Source organism: Elaeis guineensis, chromosome 4, assembly GCF_000442705.2.
Source record: "Elaeis guineensis isolate ETL-2024a chromosome 4, EG11, whole genome shotgun sequence".
Taxonomy (NCBI): Eukaryota; Viridiplantae; Streptophyta; class Magnoliopsida; order Arecales; family Arecaceae; genus Elaeis; species Elaeis guineensis.
Genome location: NC_025996.2, coordinates 128,771,686 through 128,783,748, shown reverse-complemented (window position 1 = coordinate 128,783,748; position 12,063 = coordinate 128,771,686). Strand labels below are relative to the sequence as shown.

Genomic DNA, 12,063 nt, shown 5'->3' with positions numbered 1-12,063 from the left:
TATACCTCAGTCATCATCCGAATCAATTTTTACTTAAAAATCTTTCAAGGCTGTCCCAGGATGAGCTCCTGGCCAGCTGTCCCACGTATGAAAGCCCGTGAGAGATTGTCCCAGGCATAAACTCCTAACGGACTGTCTCAAGCATGAGCTTCTGGCTGACTGATCCACCTATAAGCCAATGGGGGCTATCCCAGGCATAAGCCTCTGGCGGGCTATCCCAGACATAAGCTCCTGACTGGCTGATTCACATGACAAGACTAGTCCATACCATATCTCTCTTTTTTATTTCATCATTATGTGTTGATTTCATCAAATTAATTTCGACTTAGATTATGATCAATTTAGATATGTCATATCCATATAATCATGCCATCAATCTCTGATACATATATATTGACATAACATACTCATACTCAAAATCATATAAACAAATAATGGTGTCTCGGATATAGCAAATTCATCGATCTCAAATCCAACGATACAAAACCAATGATGTAAGATCAACAGTAAAATAACATATATAATAGTGATCATGTACAGGGATTCTTATCTTTATCAGTGACTGATCCAAGCACAAAATTAATGGTCTTCTTCGATTTATCAATTCTGAAAATAAGATATTCCACTCGATATCTTATACAAATAATCGTATCTCTTCATGATCCTGATCAAATATAAAAATCATATACGGAGAAATTACTGATAATCGATCCTAATAATACAAATCTAGGACCTCTCATAGGATTAACCAAAATTAGAATTTGTCTAAGTATCGGGACCCTCCATTGGTCCATAAGACATCTAGAGAGAGAAAATCTATGAAGAGAGAGAAAATTCTAGAGAGAGAAAGTTTTATAGAGAAAGAAGGTAGAGAGAGAAAATTTTTGTATCCTTCAGACGAGGCAATCATGATCGAGATTATTAGAGAACATATCAAGGTAACTCAATATGGATTAAGTATGATCGATGTTATAAATTTCAAATAAAGATCGAACTAGGATCCAACTACTGCATGAATTTTAAAGTAATCTCAAGTCATCTTATTTTTATCTCAAGTTTATCCTAGGGTCTGTGATGCAATCAGAGAGGAAGAAAAAGATCCTAGAGAGACAAAATCCATAGAGAGAAAGGTCTAGAGAGAGAAAATAGAGAGAACTTTAGAGAGAGAAATTGGAGAGAGAAGGTAGAGAGAGAGGAGAGAGGAAAGAGAGAGAAAGGAGGGAGAGGAGATTTTCTCTTTCTTTTTTTTTCTCTTTCTCTTTTTCTTTTTTTTCCCTTTTGTTTTCTTTTTCTTTTTCTTTTTCCTTTTCTTTTCTTCTTCTTCTTCTTTCTTTTCTTCTTTCTCTTCCCGACCGAACAGAGGACGGACTGAGGGGGGCTCGATGGCTCGGCTCCGACGAGGGGTGGCAGCATGGCCAGATGTCCGACAATAGATGGAGGCGATGGTGGAGCCAAGGATGGCCGGCGACGAGGTTCGGCCGGCAGGGGATTTAAAGAATTTGAAAAAAGGGGATTCACCCCTTACCTCTTATTTTTCGATCATTGGCTGGTCGTCGGCAGCCAAAACCCATAAGGAAGGAAGGTTAGGAGGTAAGGATCCTATTGTAGGGGTTAGATGCCGCAATCGACGGCACCGATGGCTGGAAAAAAGAGGAAAGGGCCCGGTCGAAATAGAGCAAAATAGGGTTCACCCTTTTCATAAATTTTTTGGCGAACTCGACGGCTAATGAGGGTGCACCATGCCGTGGAAAGGAGGGGAAGGAAGAGGGGAAAGAGGAGAAGAGCTTACCTCCAACTCTAGTGAGGCCTCCAGCGAGTATTTGAGATGAACACGATGAGCACATCCGTGGCTTCAACGAAAAAAAATTTGAAAAAAATAAAAGGAGAAATCCGGTGCTCGTCGTGGCTAGCCATGGAGAAGGGAAGGGGGATTTTATAGAGATCTTCCTAAGGTTCCTTGTGGCCCTAGGAGTCCTCCTCCCAATCGGATGCGGGGAAGAAGAAGAAGACTCCAACGGGAGTCTTCTTCCAGAATTTTTTTTTTTTCATATGAGCTTGATTCAGGGCCCAATTGGGCCGGGTGTTACACAATCTGAAAGTAGTAAATTATTAGTTTAGTTACAAGATGTGATCCTTCAAAGCCTTCAGGAATACAGCATATTGCAGCATAATCTTGCTTGTGTCATCTCCACTTATATATATACCAAGTCCCTCAAGCAGACCTTTACTCTGAGCTTTGTGAAATATTATAGCTGGGCAATCTGTTGCAATGATTTGGAGGAAAGGAGAGAAAAGGCCATCCATGCGGAGCATGGAATCTTACTTCTTACATGCCCATTTGCGAGAATACTAAATTTACTAGAAGAATATCGCATTCTTGATTCATCAAACCATAGGAGGGAAAATCCTTTGTTGAACGGCACCTAGAAAATGAAGTTCAATTCCATCTATCAAATGCCCTTTCAAATTCAATCTTTAAGATAATGCACATGGAGCTCTGTGTTCTGACGTTGGGATTTTCTTAAAATGGCACCAATTTTACTATCAAAATAAGCCATTGAGGATTTGTTCACAGATTATGAATAGTTTCCAATCTATACTCTAATTAGGAGGTGTTTAATTGGAGAGAGTGGGAGTCTGGAATCGAAATTGGAATGGGTGACTCCCATTCCAACCATTTGGTTGGGAAGAGTTCCATTCCGATTCCGATTCCAGAGTGGAATGGAAATACTCTGAAATCGGAATCGACTCAATCTATATAGAACTCAATCCCTACTCTCTTCTATGGATTCAAATTTCCATTCTAATTTCGATTCTCATTCCGATTCCAATCACGAACCAAATGCTTTGGGAGATTTGGCTATTCCGATTCCGATTCTAAGCCATTCCGATTCCCATTCCCTTTCTGATTCCGGTTGCAAACCAAACACTCCTAAAAGAAATAGAAAAATGAGGTAAAAAATAGAAATAAAAACACAACCAAAAAGGAACGTGAAGATGAATAATTCAAGCTGTTACTTTCAATCCCAACATGGTTGTCATTGATGTCTCTGAACTCCATGGTGTTTGACCATGTCAAGCTTAGTGTCTACAATATGATCTATAGATTTCCATTGTCTGTTACATTGAGAGGCCTAGATGCTAACTTGGTATGGCTCCAGCGAAATTCTTGGAGGGGCAAAAGCAATTACATGACTGCTTATGCCAGAAACTCAGCATGACTGCATGGACAGAAGTAGTTGATGAGGTGGATTTACCATTTGGAGAATTCTCAAAGTGGGATGGGATAGAACTTGAAGCCCTTTGCTTCCTTGCTGTTCATTGCATAGGTGTAGCCCTCTGCATCCCTGGTGTCATTGGTGACTTTAATAATGCCTCTGGAGGTGATCTCTATTTAGACCCATGTTTGGTCCACTGAATCCATTGAGAATGAAAATTTACCAGAGAAGCTGACTGGATTCATGAAAGGAGCCAAAACCAGATTCTTGGGTAACAGGATAAAACGTTGAAAAATCCTTATTTCCGAATGATAGCATCCACCATAGCAACCTGCAAACCTTCACCTGCATATAAGTTTGAGTCTAGCATTAAGTAACATGACTTGGATTTCATAGTGAGCATCATGACTTGGATTTCATAGCTTTTTGTTTGCAGAGAATAATAGATGTTGGTTTAATCACAAATCTGTGGGCTCGTTCTGACATGAGGGAATACTGCAGTACTATTGCAACATTTTTCTTCAGTAACATAATGGATACTTCTCATTGAAATATGGACTGGCACAAGCATTTTCTCATAAACATAATGTTACAGAGTGTTTCACCTAAGCTAAAGAAGCTGAGTGGCTTGCTTAGAATTACTTTGTGCTCATAGCAGTTTGCGTTCATCTAAAAATGAGCATAATGGATGAATACGACCACTCGATTGTTATTTTAGGTCTCTGAGTGAAGTGAGAGGAAAGGAAACGACAAAATATGACACCTACTTTAAAATTCAATTAGTTACCTGAATTCAAGAAAATCTACAACCTTCAAAGAGCATTGGCTCTTTGCCAGTGGATGGAACAGGCTACAAGTCCACTGGAACAGTTTACAAGCAACAATTGATACCTATGATATTATAATTCTTCTAGTTCTTCCCCATCCTCTGGTGATGAAACAGTGATGTCCTTCCCATTCTTGGGTATTTCGGGCAGCGAAAGATCACCACTCAAGAACTGCATCACTTGGCGCATGGTTGGTCTAGCCGCAGGAACAGGATGTGAGCAAAGCAATCCAATCTTTAAGATCAGTTCTGCTTCCCCCAGATCATAATCGCCTTCAAGTCTTGCATCTGTAACCTTTAGAATTATTCCATTCCTCCAGCTCCTCCACACCCAGTCCACCAAATGAAGATCTAGTGATGCTTCTCGCATAATTGGCCTCCTTCCACAGATAACCTCAAGTATGAAGACCCCAAATGCACTCGTTGTTGCTCTGCTTGATTTAGTGAGCTCTGGAGCTATATAACCAATAGTTCCCACCACATGAGTAGTTCGGGGATCGCTACCGTGATCATATAATCTTGATAGTCCAAAGTCTCCTAACTTTCCGTTCATTTCACCATCCAATAAGACATTGCTCGCTTTTATATCTCTGTGTATAACAATATGCTCCCACTCTTCATGCAAGTAGAGCAAACCTGAAGCCACACCTCTGATAATTTTTAGTCTCTGACTCCAGCTAAGTGATGTTGGCTTGTTTGCATCATAGAGGAACTTGTCAAGACTTCCATTGGACATGAACTCATGGACCAAAAGGAGTTCCCCTTTCCTACGGCTATAGCCAAGAAGTTGGACCAAATTGCGGTGACGGAGTTGACTGTTACTCGCAATCTCCCCAACAAACTCCCTCAGTCCTTGCTTAGAATCATGAGATATCCTCTTCACTGCAATTTCTTCATATTTGGTTGCTGTGATTCCTGTAAGCAGACATATCACCAAGAGTAAGGATAGTTTTACCTCCATTTTGAGAAGAATGGGGATTTTCTTTTGGAGCAATTCCGTGGTTATTTGCCAAATGTTATGATGGCTAACTATTAACCTATTCATTATGGGAGGTAGACATCTCATGGAAGAGTAAAAGTCTTTGGGTGATGCATCCATCCACATCCCATTTCATGTTGAAAGATTGTCCAAGTAGAATACTTGCTTGCACAAGGACCACGCAAGTCCTTGTGGATGAAAATGCTAAACCTATTCCTGGGTCTTTCTGTGATGTTTCCAAAAGCTTGGATGCTCCCAAGTGGAGGTTAGTCATCTTCACATAATTTAAAATTTAAGAAATGTAAGGAAAGATCCTAAAATTTAAAAACATGTCTTTATATTCAATTTTAGGCCTTTGATTTGGGGAAAAGTTACACTCAAGGAGTACGTATAGAAAAGAATACATGTTCTATAGTGATTCTGGGCAAAACTCAATTTACAAAATTCATTAGGACTGGAATCACTCAGTTCAGTCATTTATTTTTAGTTTTCTTTTTGGAACCAGGATGGACAGAAGCCTGAGTTGATATCAGGGTAAGACTGGGATCAAACCTAGTTCCCTTGTATAATTGTGACAATAGTCTTTGCAAGTTCTGCCAGTTAGCACCTCCAACCTATAAGAAGTTTTAATTTGTATCAGGTTTTCAATTGGAATATCCTTCAAAGATTACTTTTTCTTTTTTGTTCCCATGGAATTTTCTCTGCATGATAATAAGGATCGTTATCCGAGGCATTATATGTCCTGTAACAATGAAAAATGCAAGCTTTCACATGTCAGTCCCTTGTGGCCCACCTTAGTAATGTCACTTTAAAAGCCTATGACAGAATGGACGATCATACGTTCATTTGCTCCGTAATTCAGGGAAATGAGGGTGATCAGACCCTCATTTAATCCTTATAATTCATTTCGATTGATGCTGCCGCAAGGAATTTAGCATGTAACTTTTTTCAAGGCAATTGTTGGAGATCTTGTGGTAATAGTTGGACCATTCAATGTGAAGCTTATCTGATTTAGTCAGAATAAGGAGACCTATCATTCACCATTCCATTCCTCATCAGACATGGCGCTGATATAATAGCCTGCAACGTAACTTGCACTAATTCCCTCCTGCCCCGTTGGATGCAAAATGGAACATTAATGGTTCAGCATAGCATTGATCATGATTTAGTCATCCTTAATGATGCAAATCCAGATTTGGGTCATTGCTTTTAATATAATATAGCTTTCCTTTTGGCGAGGGCTTTGAATTTTCTCTTCTTTCTTTCTTCCTTGCAGCTGTCATATCTAATATGTGTCACACAAATTTCTGGGATGGGTGTCCATGGATGTTTGCTTCTTTTGTATGCAGCAGAAAAATATGCCACACACCTTATTCGGGACATAACATGACCATACTACTAAGAGATATTGTCCTCGATAACACGAAGTCTAACAATTATAATCATCTGAAATTCATCATAAATAAAATATAATAAAAAATTTAATTCCATCATTTATCAAATAATTAAATCAAGATTTGTTCAGATCATCTAAATCCACAATCAAATAATACCAAAATCTATGTTTCGTAATTCATAAATAATGGACTATAAATATATAATAATCCAATGAACTAAGTTGAGCTATAAATTATTCAAGCTTGCTATGCAAACCCCTAAACCTGGATCCTCCATCATTTCCAATATTTTTTTATAAAAAAAATAAAATAAAGAGATATGAGATATACTAGCTTCGTAAGTAAATCCTACACTTCCTTACTAAATCAAACATAAATTTTTTTATGATAATATAATATTTAGAACATAACAGATATTATAAAATAAAGTATTGCATAGAGTACATATATAATAAAACAAGTCATAAAGATAATCATGCATATATTAATCATGAACATTTTGCAAACATGATGCTTCATAAATTATTTTGATTATGTATTCATATCATGTTTTAAAATTTTACTCATAGATATTCGTACTGTGGTCATATTTTATATGTGATAGGATCATTATCATAATCGACAAGATATTATAATTCACATTTGTTATCAACTTTATACCTATTGGTATAGGGCCGTTTGTCGATTGACTCCACTTCAGTAAGGCCGTCATAGAAATCAAAGAGTCTTTAAAATATTTATATATTTTTTTAGAATATAAACATATATTGGTGAAAAAAATATTGAATGATATAATCCAATTCATACTTCATAAACAAATCTTTTTCATAAAAATAGTCATAAAATCAATTCTCATAATAAAACATGAATTTTCATGCACATATGCTGATCCTTTATTTTATTCAAAATATAAATTCATCAACAAGATATCATATGCATGAAAAGTATGAAAATTTAGAAATAAATAAGGAGCATAAGATCCACTTACCTTGATCGTCCTAGATCTTCAAACTTCATTAGGTGAATTTGTTATTCCTATTTAAAATATCCAAAATATGATCAATTTTTATTTCATAAATTCAATCGAATTGAATCATAAAAAAAAAAGAACTGTTAATCGGATGGCTGGTTTGATAGGCGATCCAACATCGAGCAATTCAGGATCTCTTTACGAACGGTTAGATTTAAGCAACTCGATCAAGAAATCATAAAGCATGAATTAGATAAAGGCTAAGATCAATCAATAGGATTCATCAATTGTGAGTTTTAAAGATGCTCCACATAACCAAGATGCGGTTGACACACGGCTCAGATATCCAAGTACTTTCAGATCATCTTTTCCAAAGATCTTCCTAGATTTGATTTTGGTGGGATCCATGATCAAATAGAGGGAGAAAGAGAGAGTAGAGAGAGAGAAATCCTAAAGAGAAGAAGAGTGAGACACAAGAGAGAGAGGAGAGATAGAAATTCTCTCTCTTCTTTCTTTTTTTTCTTTTTCTTTTCTTCTCTTCTTCTTTTCTTTCTTCTTTCTTTTATTGGCCAAACAGGGGAGGGATATTTGGTGGTTGGTGCTCCGATAGGGTGCGGCGGCATAGCCGGAGGTTCGGTAGTGGGTGGTCGATGGCTAACAGTCGTGAGGTAGGAGATGGTTGGCGGTAGTAGCTATCGATCAAGAAAATCATGGAAAGGCATGAAAATTGGGGATCTGACTGCCCCCCTTTCTTGAATTTTTGGTTGTTAGCCGCTCACCGATGGCCATGGTCTTATCGAACATGTTGTAGGGAGGCTGGACAACCTGATTAAGGGATCAATGTCGAGTGGTGACAGTGCTGGTGGCCGAAAAAAGAAGAAAAGTAGGCCAACAATAGGGGATAAATAGGGATTATTCTATTCGGTGGGTTTTTTAGTGAAATTGATGCCCGACGATGGAGCACAAGGTCATGGGAAGAAGAAAAATAGAGAGAGAAGGTGAGATCATGGCTTATCTTGGGCTTCGACAATGTCTTCGACCTTGATTTCCAACGAGCATAAAAACAGGAGGCCGCAGCTTCAATGGGAGAAAAGGGAGAGTACAAGGCTTGATGATCGTCGGTGGAGAGTCATTGGGGGTCATGGGGGCTATAAATAAAGAGCCTTAGGGTCCACTTTAAAATTCATGCGATTGATCTTAATTGAATTGGGTTATCAAAAATTAAGACAAAAAAATCAAAAGAGAGAAGAAAAAGAAAAAGTCTTTGTCTTTCATGTCAGAGCAATGGTAAGAAGTTGATTAACTTTCTAAGAGCGCACATGTAGAATCTTGGGACTATGGTGTTCTTTTAGTTGGGACTTAGAGAGGCTAATCTAGCTTTTGGGGCCATTCCAACAAAAATTAAACCTCTAAGCCCTTGTAATAGAAATAAGATGTGATATCAGTCAAGAAATATAAGATTATAATATCTTGAGCTATGGAAACTAAAGATTTTTTATTGGATCTATAACCTTCATTAGTAAATTTATTTTCAATGGTTTCACTAATTAGACTACAGGTCACTAAGGAACCATGCATAGCACTAAATAGGGAGTCATCGGAAACACTAGTGACATCCAACATGTGAAATTGATTCATAAGGTCGTTATGTTCTGCCTGGAATACAATCTTGTTGAAATTATCAGATATTCCTGAAGGCCTACCATTATGGGCCCATTCTTTTGTGGATCAATATCATATATAAGTTGGTCAGCTTTTTCATTGACCAACTTATCTATGTTCTCATACTTTTCAAGATGGATAAGTTATTTTTCATATATAGCATTTCTCCATAAAATAAGAGAAAAATCTTATCCACCTAAGGGATGGCTAAATTATTTTACTATCAGTCAGTAAAATAGGTATTTAATTTTATTCCTAAAATACTCCATCCTCATTTTCAATGCCTCTATCATTCAATGCCAAATAACTCAATCATCCACTTTTTTCAAACCTAAAAAATATAAAAGGTATTATAAAAAATATAGATAAATTTTAGCAACTTATTTAAAAAAATAGTAATACAAAAGAATATGAATAACAGATTCTAAAGTCACTTTTTCTTGCATGAAATAAGGATAAATTATTTTTCTACCTAAATATTGTCTGAAAAGTATTTACTAGAAAAATATAGATTCCTAAGTGAGTTCTTTACCGACAAAAGAAGGAGACTTAAAAGAAACTTTCTTGACTAATAGGGTAAATTAAGAAAATAGTAGTAGTACCTACAATACGAACTGAATATGCAATAGCTATCGCGTCTCAAATCTAAGACATAATACTATCATGCTACCGAGGGGTGCTGTCCTCGATAACACAAAATCTACAATTATAATTACTTAAAATCCATCATAAATAAAATATAATAAAAAATTTAATTCCATCATTCATCATGCAAAAAATCAAGATTGATCTGAAGCATCTAAATTTAAAATCAAATACCAAACTCATATGTTAAAATTCATAAATAGTTAACTATAAATCCATTGTCATCCAATATATGCCAAGCTCGCTAGCATAGACCTCTAAGCATGGATCATCCTTCATTCCTAACTTTATTCATCTAGATAGAAAAAGAAAAAAGAAAAAAAAATGAGCTACATCAGTTTAGTAAGTAAAGCCTATACTATCTTATCCAGATTAAGCATAAGTTTGTATATGTATTAATAAATCATTTAGAGAAGATGATTATCATTAAAATATAAATTTTTATAATAATAATATGTCATAAATCAATGATGCTCTTGCATATGCATAAATTATGCTATTTATATAAACATAGTTTCTAATGTATAGCATAAAAAAATTTATAAATTATATTCACTTTATAGATAAAATCATAAATCATTTGCCATTTTGGTATATCTTAATTCTTCATAATTCTCCCAAATTAAATATTATGGTCACTATTATATCCATGATAAGATTGTTACTGATAAAATACCAACTACTATTATCTATTGGTAGGATCATATAGCAACTATTATTATCTATTGGTAGTGTTGGGTATAAAATAACCCCAGCCGAAGTTCGTAAAAGACCGACCCTTCCAGGGCTCTTCCGGCTTCCGACCTTGTGCGATATCTTTCTGAACTCCCCCGACTGTCCGAGCTTCCATAATACCATCCGGACTTCTCCGATAATGAGCTCCTCCATTCATCTACCAGACTGCTCCAAACGCTTTCTGAGCTTCACTACCAGTCGATTTTCTACAGTAATCGACTATTCTCCGAATCTCTTCCAGACTTCTTCCGGCCACGAACGACTTTACTCCAAACTTCTTTCGAACTTCGTCAATGTTCAAGCTTCTCCAACAGCAGGACTTCTACAGTAATCAAACTCCATCCAAGTTTCTACGACGGTCGATCACCTTCTGGATTTCATCCAAGCTCCAACAAGAGCCGGATCCCAACCGAACTTCTACAGCGGATAGATTCCAGACGAACTCCTACAACGGACGGGCTCCACCAGCCAGATCTCTACTCCGAACTTCTTCCGGACTTCATCAATGATCGAGCTTCTCCAGCAGCAGGACTTCTACAATAAAAAGTCTCCATCCGAGCTTCCACGACAGCCGATCTTCATCCGAGCTTCTACAATAAGAAGTCTCCATCTGAACTTCCATGACAATTGGTCTTCGTCCGAACTTCTATAACAGAATTGAATCTCGAACTCCTCCAACATTCGACCTTCCCCAGTATCCTCAAGACTCCTCCAACGGATGAACCTCCAGAGCGCCATCCGAACTCCACTGTTGGTCGACCCTCTATCAGATTCCTCATGAAACTGGATCTCTCCGATGGACAGTCCTCAGACGAGCTTCTACATCAGGCAAATTTCAGACGGACTCCTCTAGCAATCGGACTCTTACCGGACTTCTCCAACAGAAAGTCCCCGTCCGAGCTTCTACAGCAAATGACTTCCACCTGCAGCATCAGCATCCAAGGCACCCGACAACAGTGGACTCGTCAGCAACCCAACAGAAAGTCTTCGTCCAAGCTTCTACAGCAAATGACTTTTGCCTACAGCATCAGTGCCCAAGGCACCCGACAACAGTGGACTCGTCAGCAACCTCGAAAATATCTGAGCTTCTCTTAGATTGCAGAGACAGAGAGCCATTCTGCTCCGTCAGACGTTCCAGTTGAGTTTCAGCCGTCAAGCCCAAACTCTCTGGCAAGTCACGACAATGGCCACTACCCCACTCCACTCTCTGTAACAGATTCCACATGGCCCCACCACTCTCTGGCAAGTCGCGACAACGGACACCACTCCACTCCCCATAACAAACTCCATGTGGCCCTAAACGACCCTCTAACGCCACTACTCTCCGTAACAAACTCCGCATGGCTCCGAACGGCCCACTACCAGGCAGTTACAGACATCCCTGTCAGTCAGTTACGCTCTCCGTCTATAAAAAGGGATCCCCAGATATGTTCTTCTCTAAGCTCTAAACTCTATCTCGAAACTCTGCTAAAATTTTATTTGAGTGCTCCATTTCTGTTGAGGCAGAGTACTGACTTGAGCATTGGAGAGTCTTGCCGGAGCATCCCCAACTCCGATTTAGACTTTCCTTGTAGGTTCCGACGGCGGACGTGATCCCCTCGACTCCAGCTTCTCCGGTGTCAGCAAAATTC

At 38.1% G+C, this 12,063-nt stretch overlaps 1 protein-coding gene across 1 annotated transcript; it reads right to left on the bottom strand.

Moving 5' to 3' along the window:
* Positions 1-3,014: 3,014 nt before the first annotated feature.
* On the bottom strand, positions 3,015-5,089 carry LOC140857579 (L-type lectin-domain containing receptor kinase SIT2-like). Its single transcript, XM_073256787.1, has 2 exons — positions 4,006-5,089; positions 3,015-3,563 (listed from the first exon to the last, which is right to left on the bottom strand). Exon 1 carries the CDS (start codon positions 5,087-5,089, stop codon positions 4,118-4,120), a length of 972 nt encoding a protein of 323 aa, XP_073112888.1. The 3' UTR covers positions 3,015-3,563; positions 4,006-4,117.
* Between the last annotated feature and the right edge of the window lie 6,974 nt (positions 5,090-12,063).

Excerpts from the sequence above, each read along its gene's own strand:
- LOC140857579 (XM_073256787.1), bottom strand. The coding sequence starts at position 5,089 with ATGAATAGGTTAATAGTTAGCCATCATAACATTTGGCAAATAACCACG.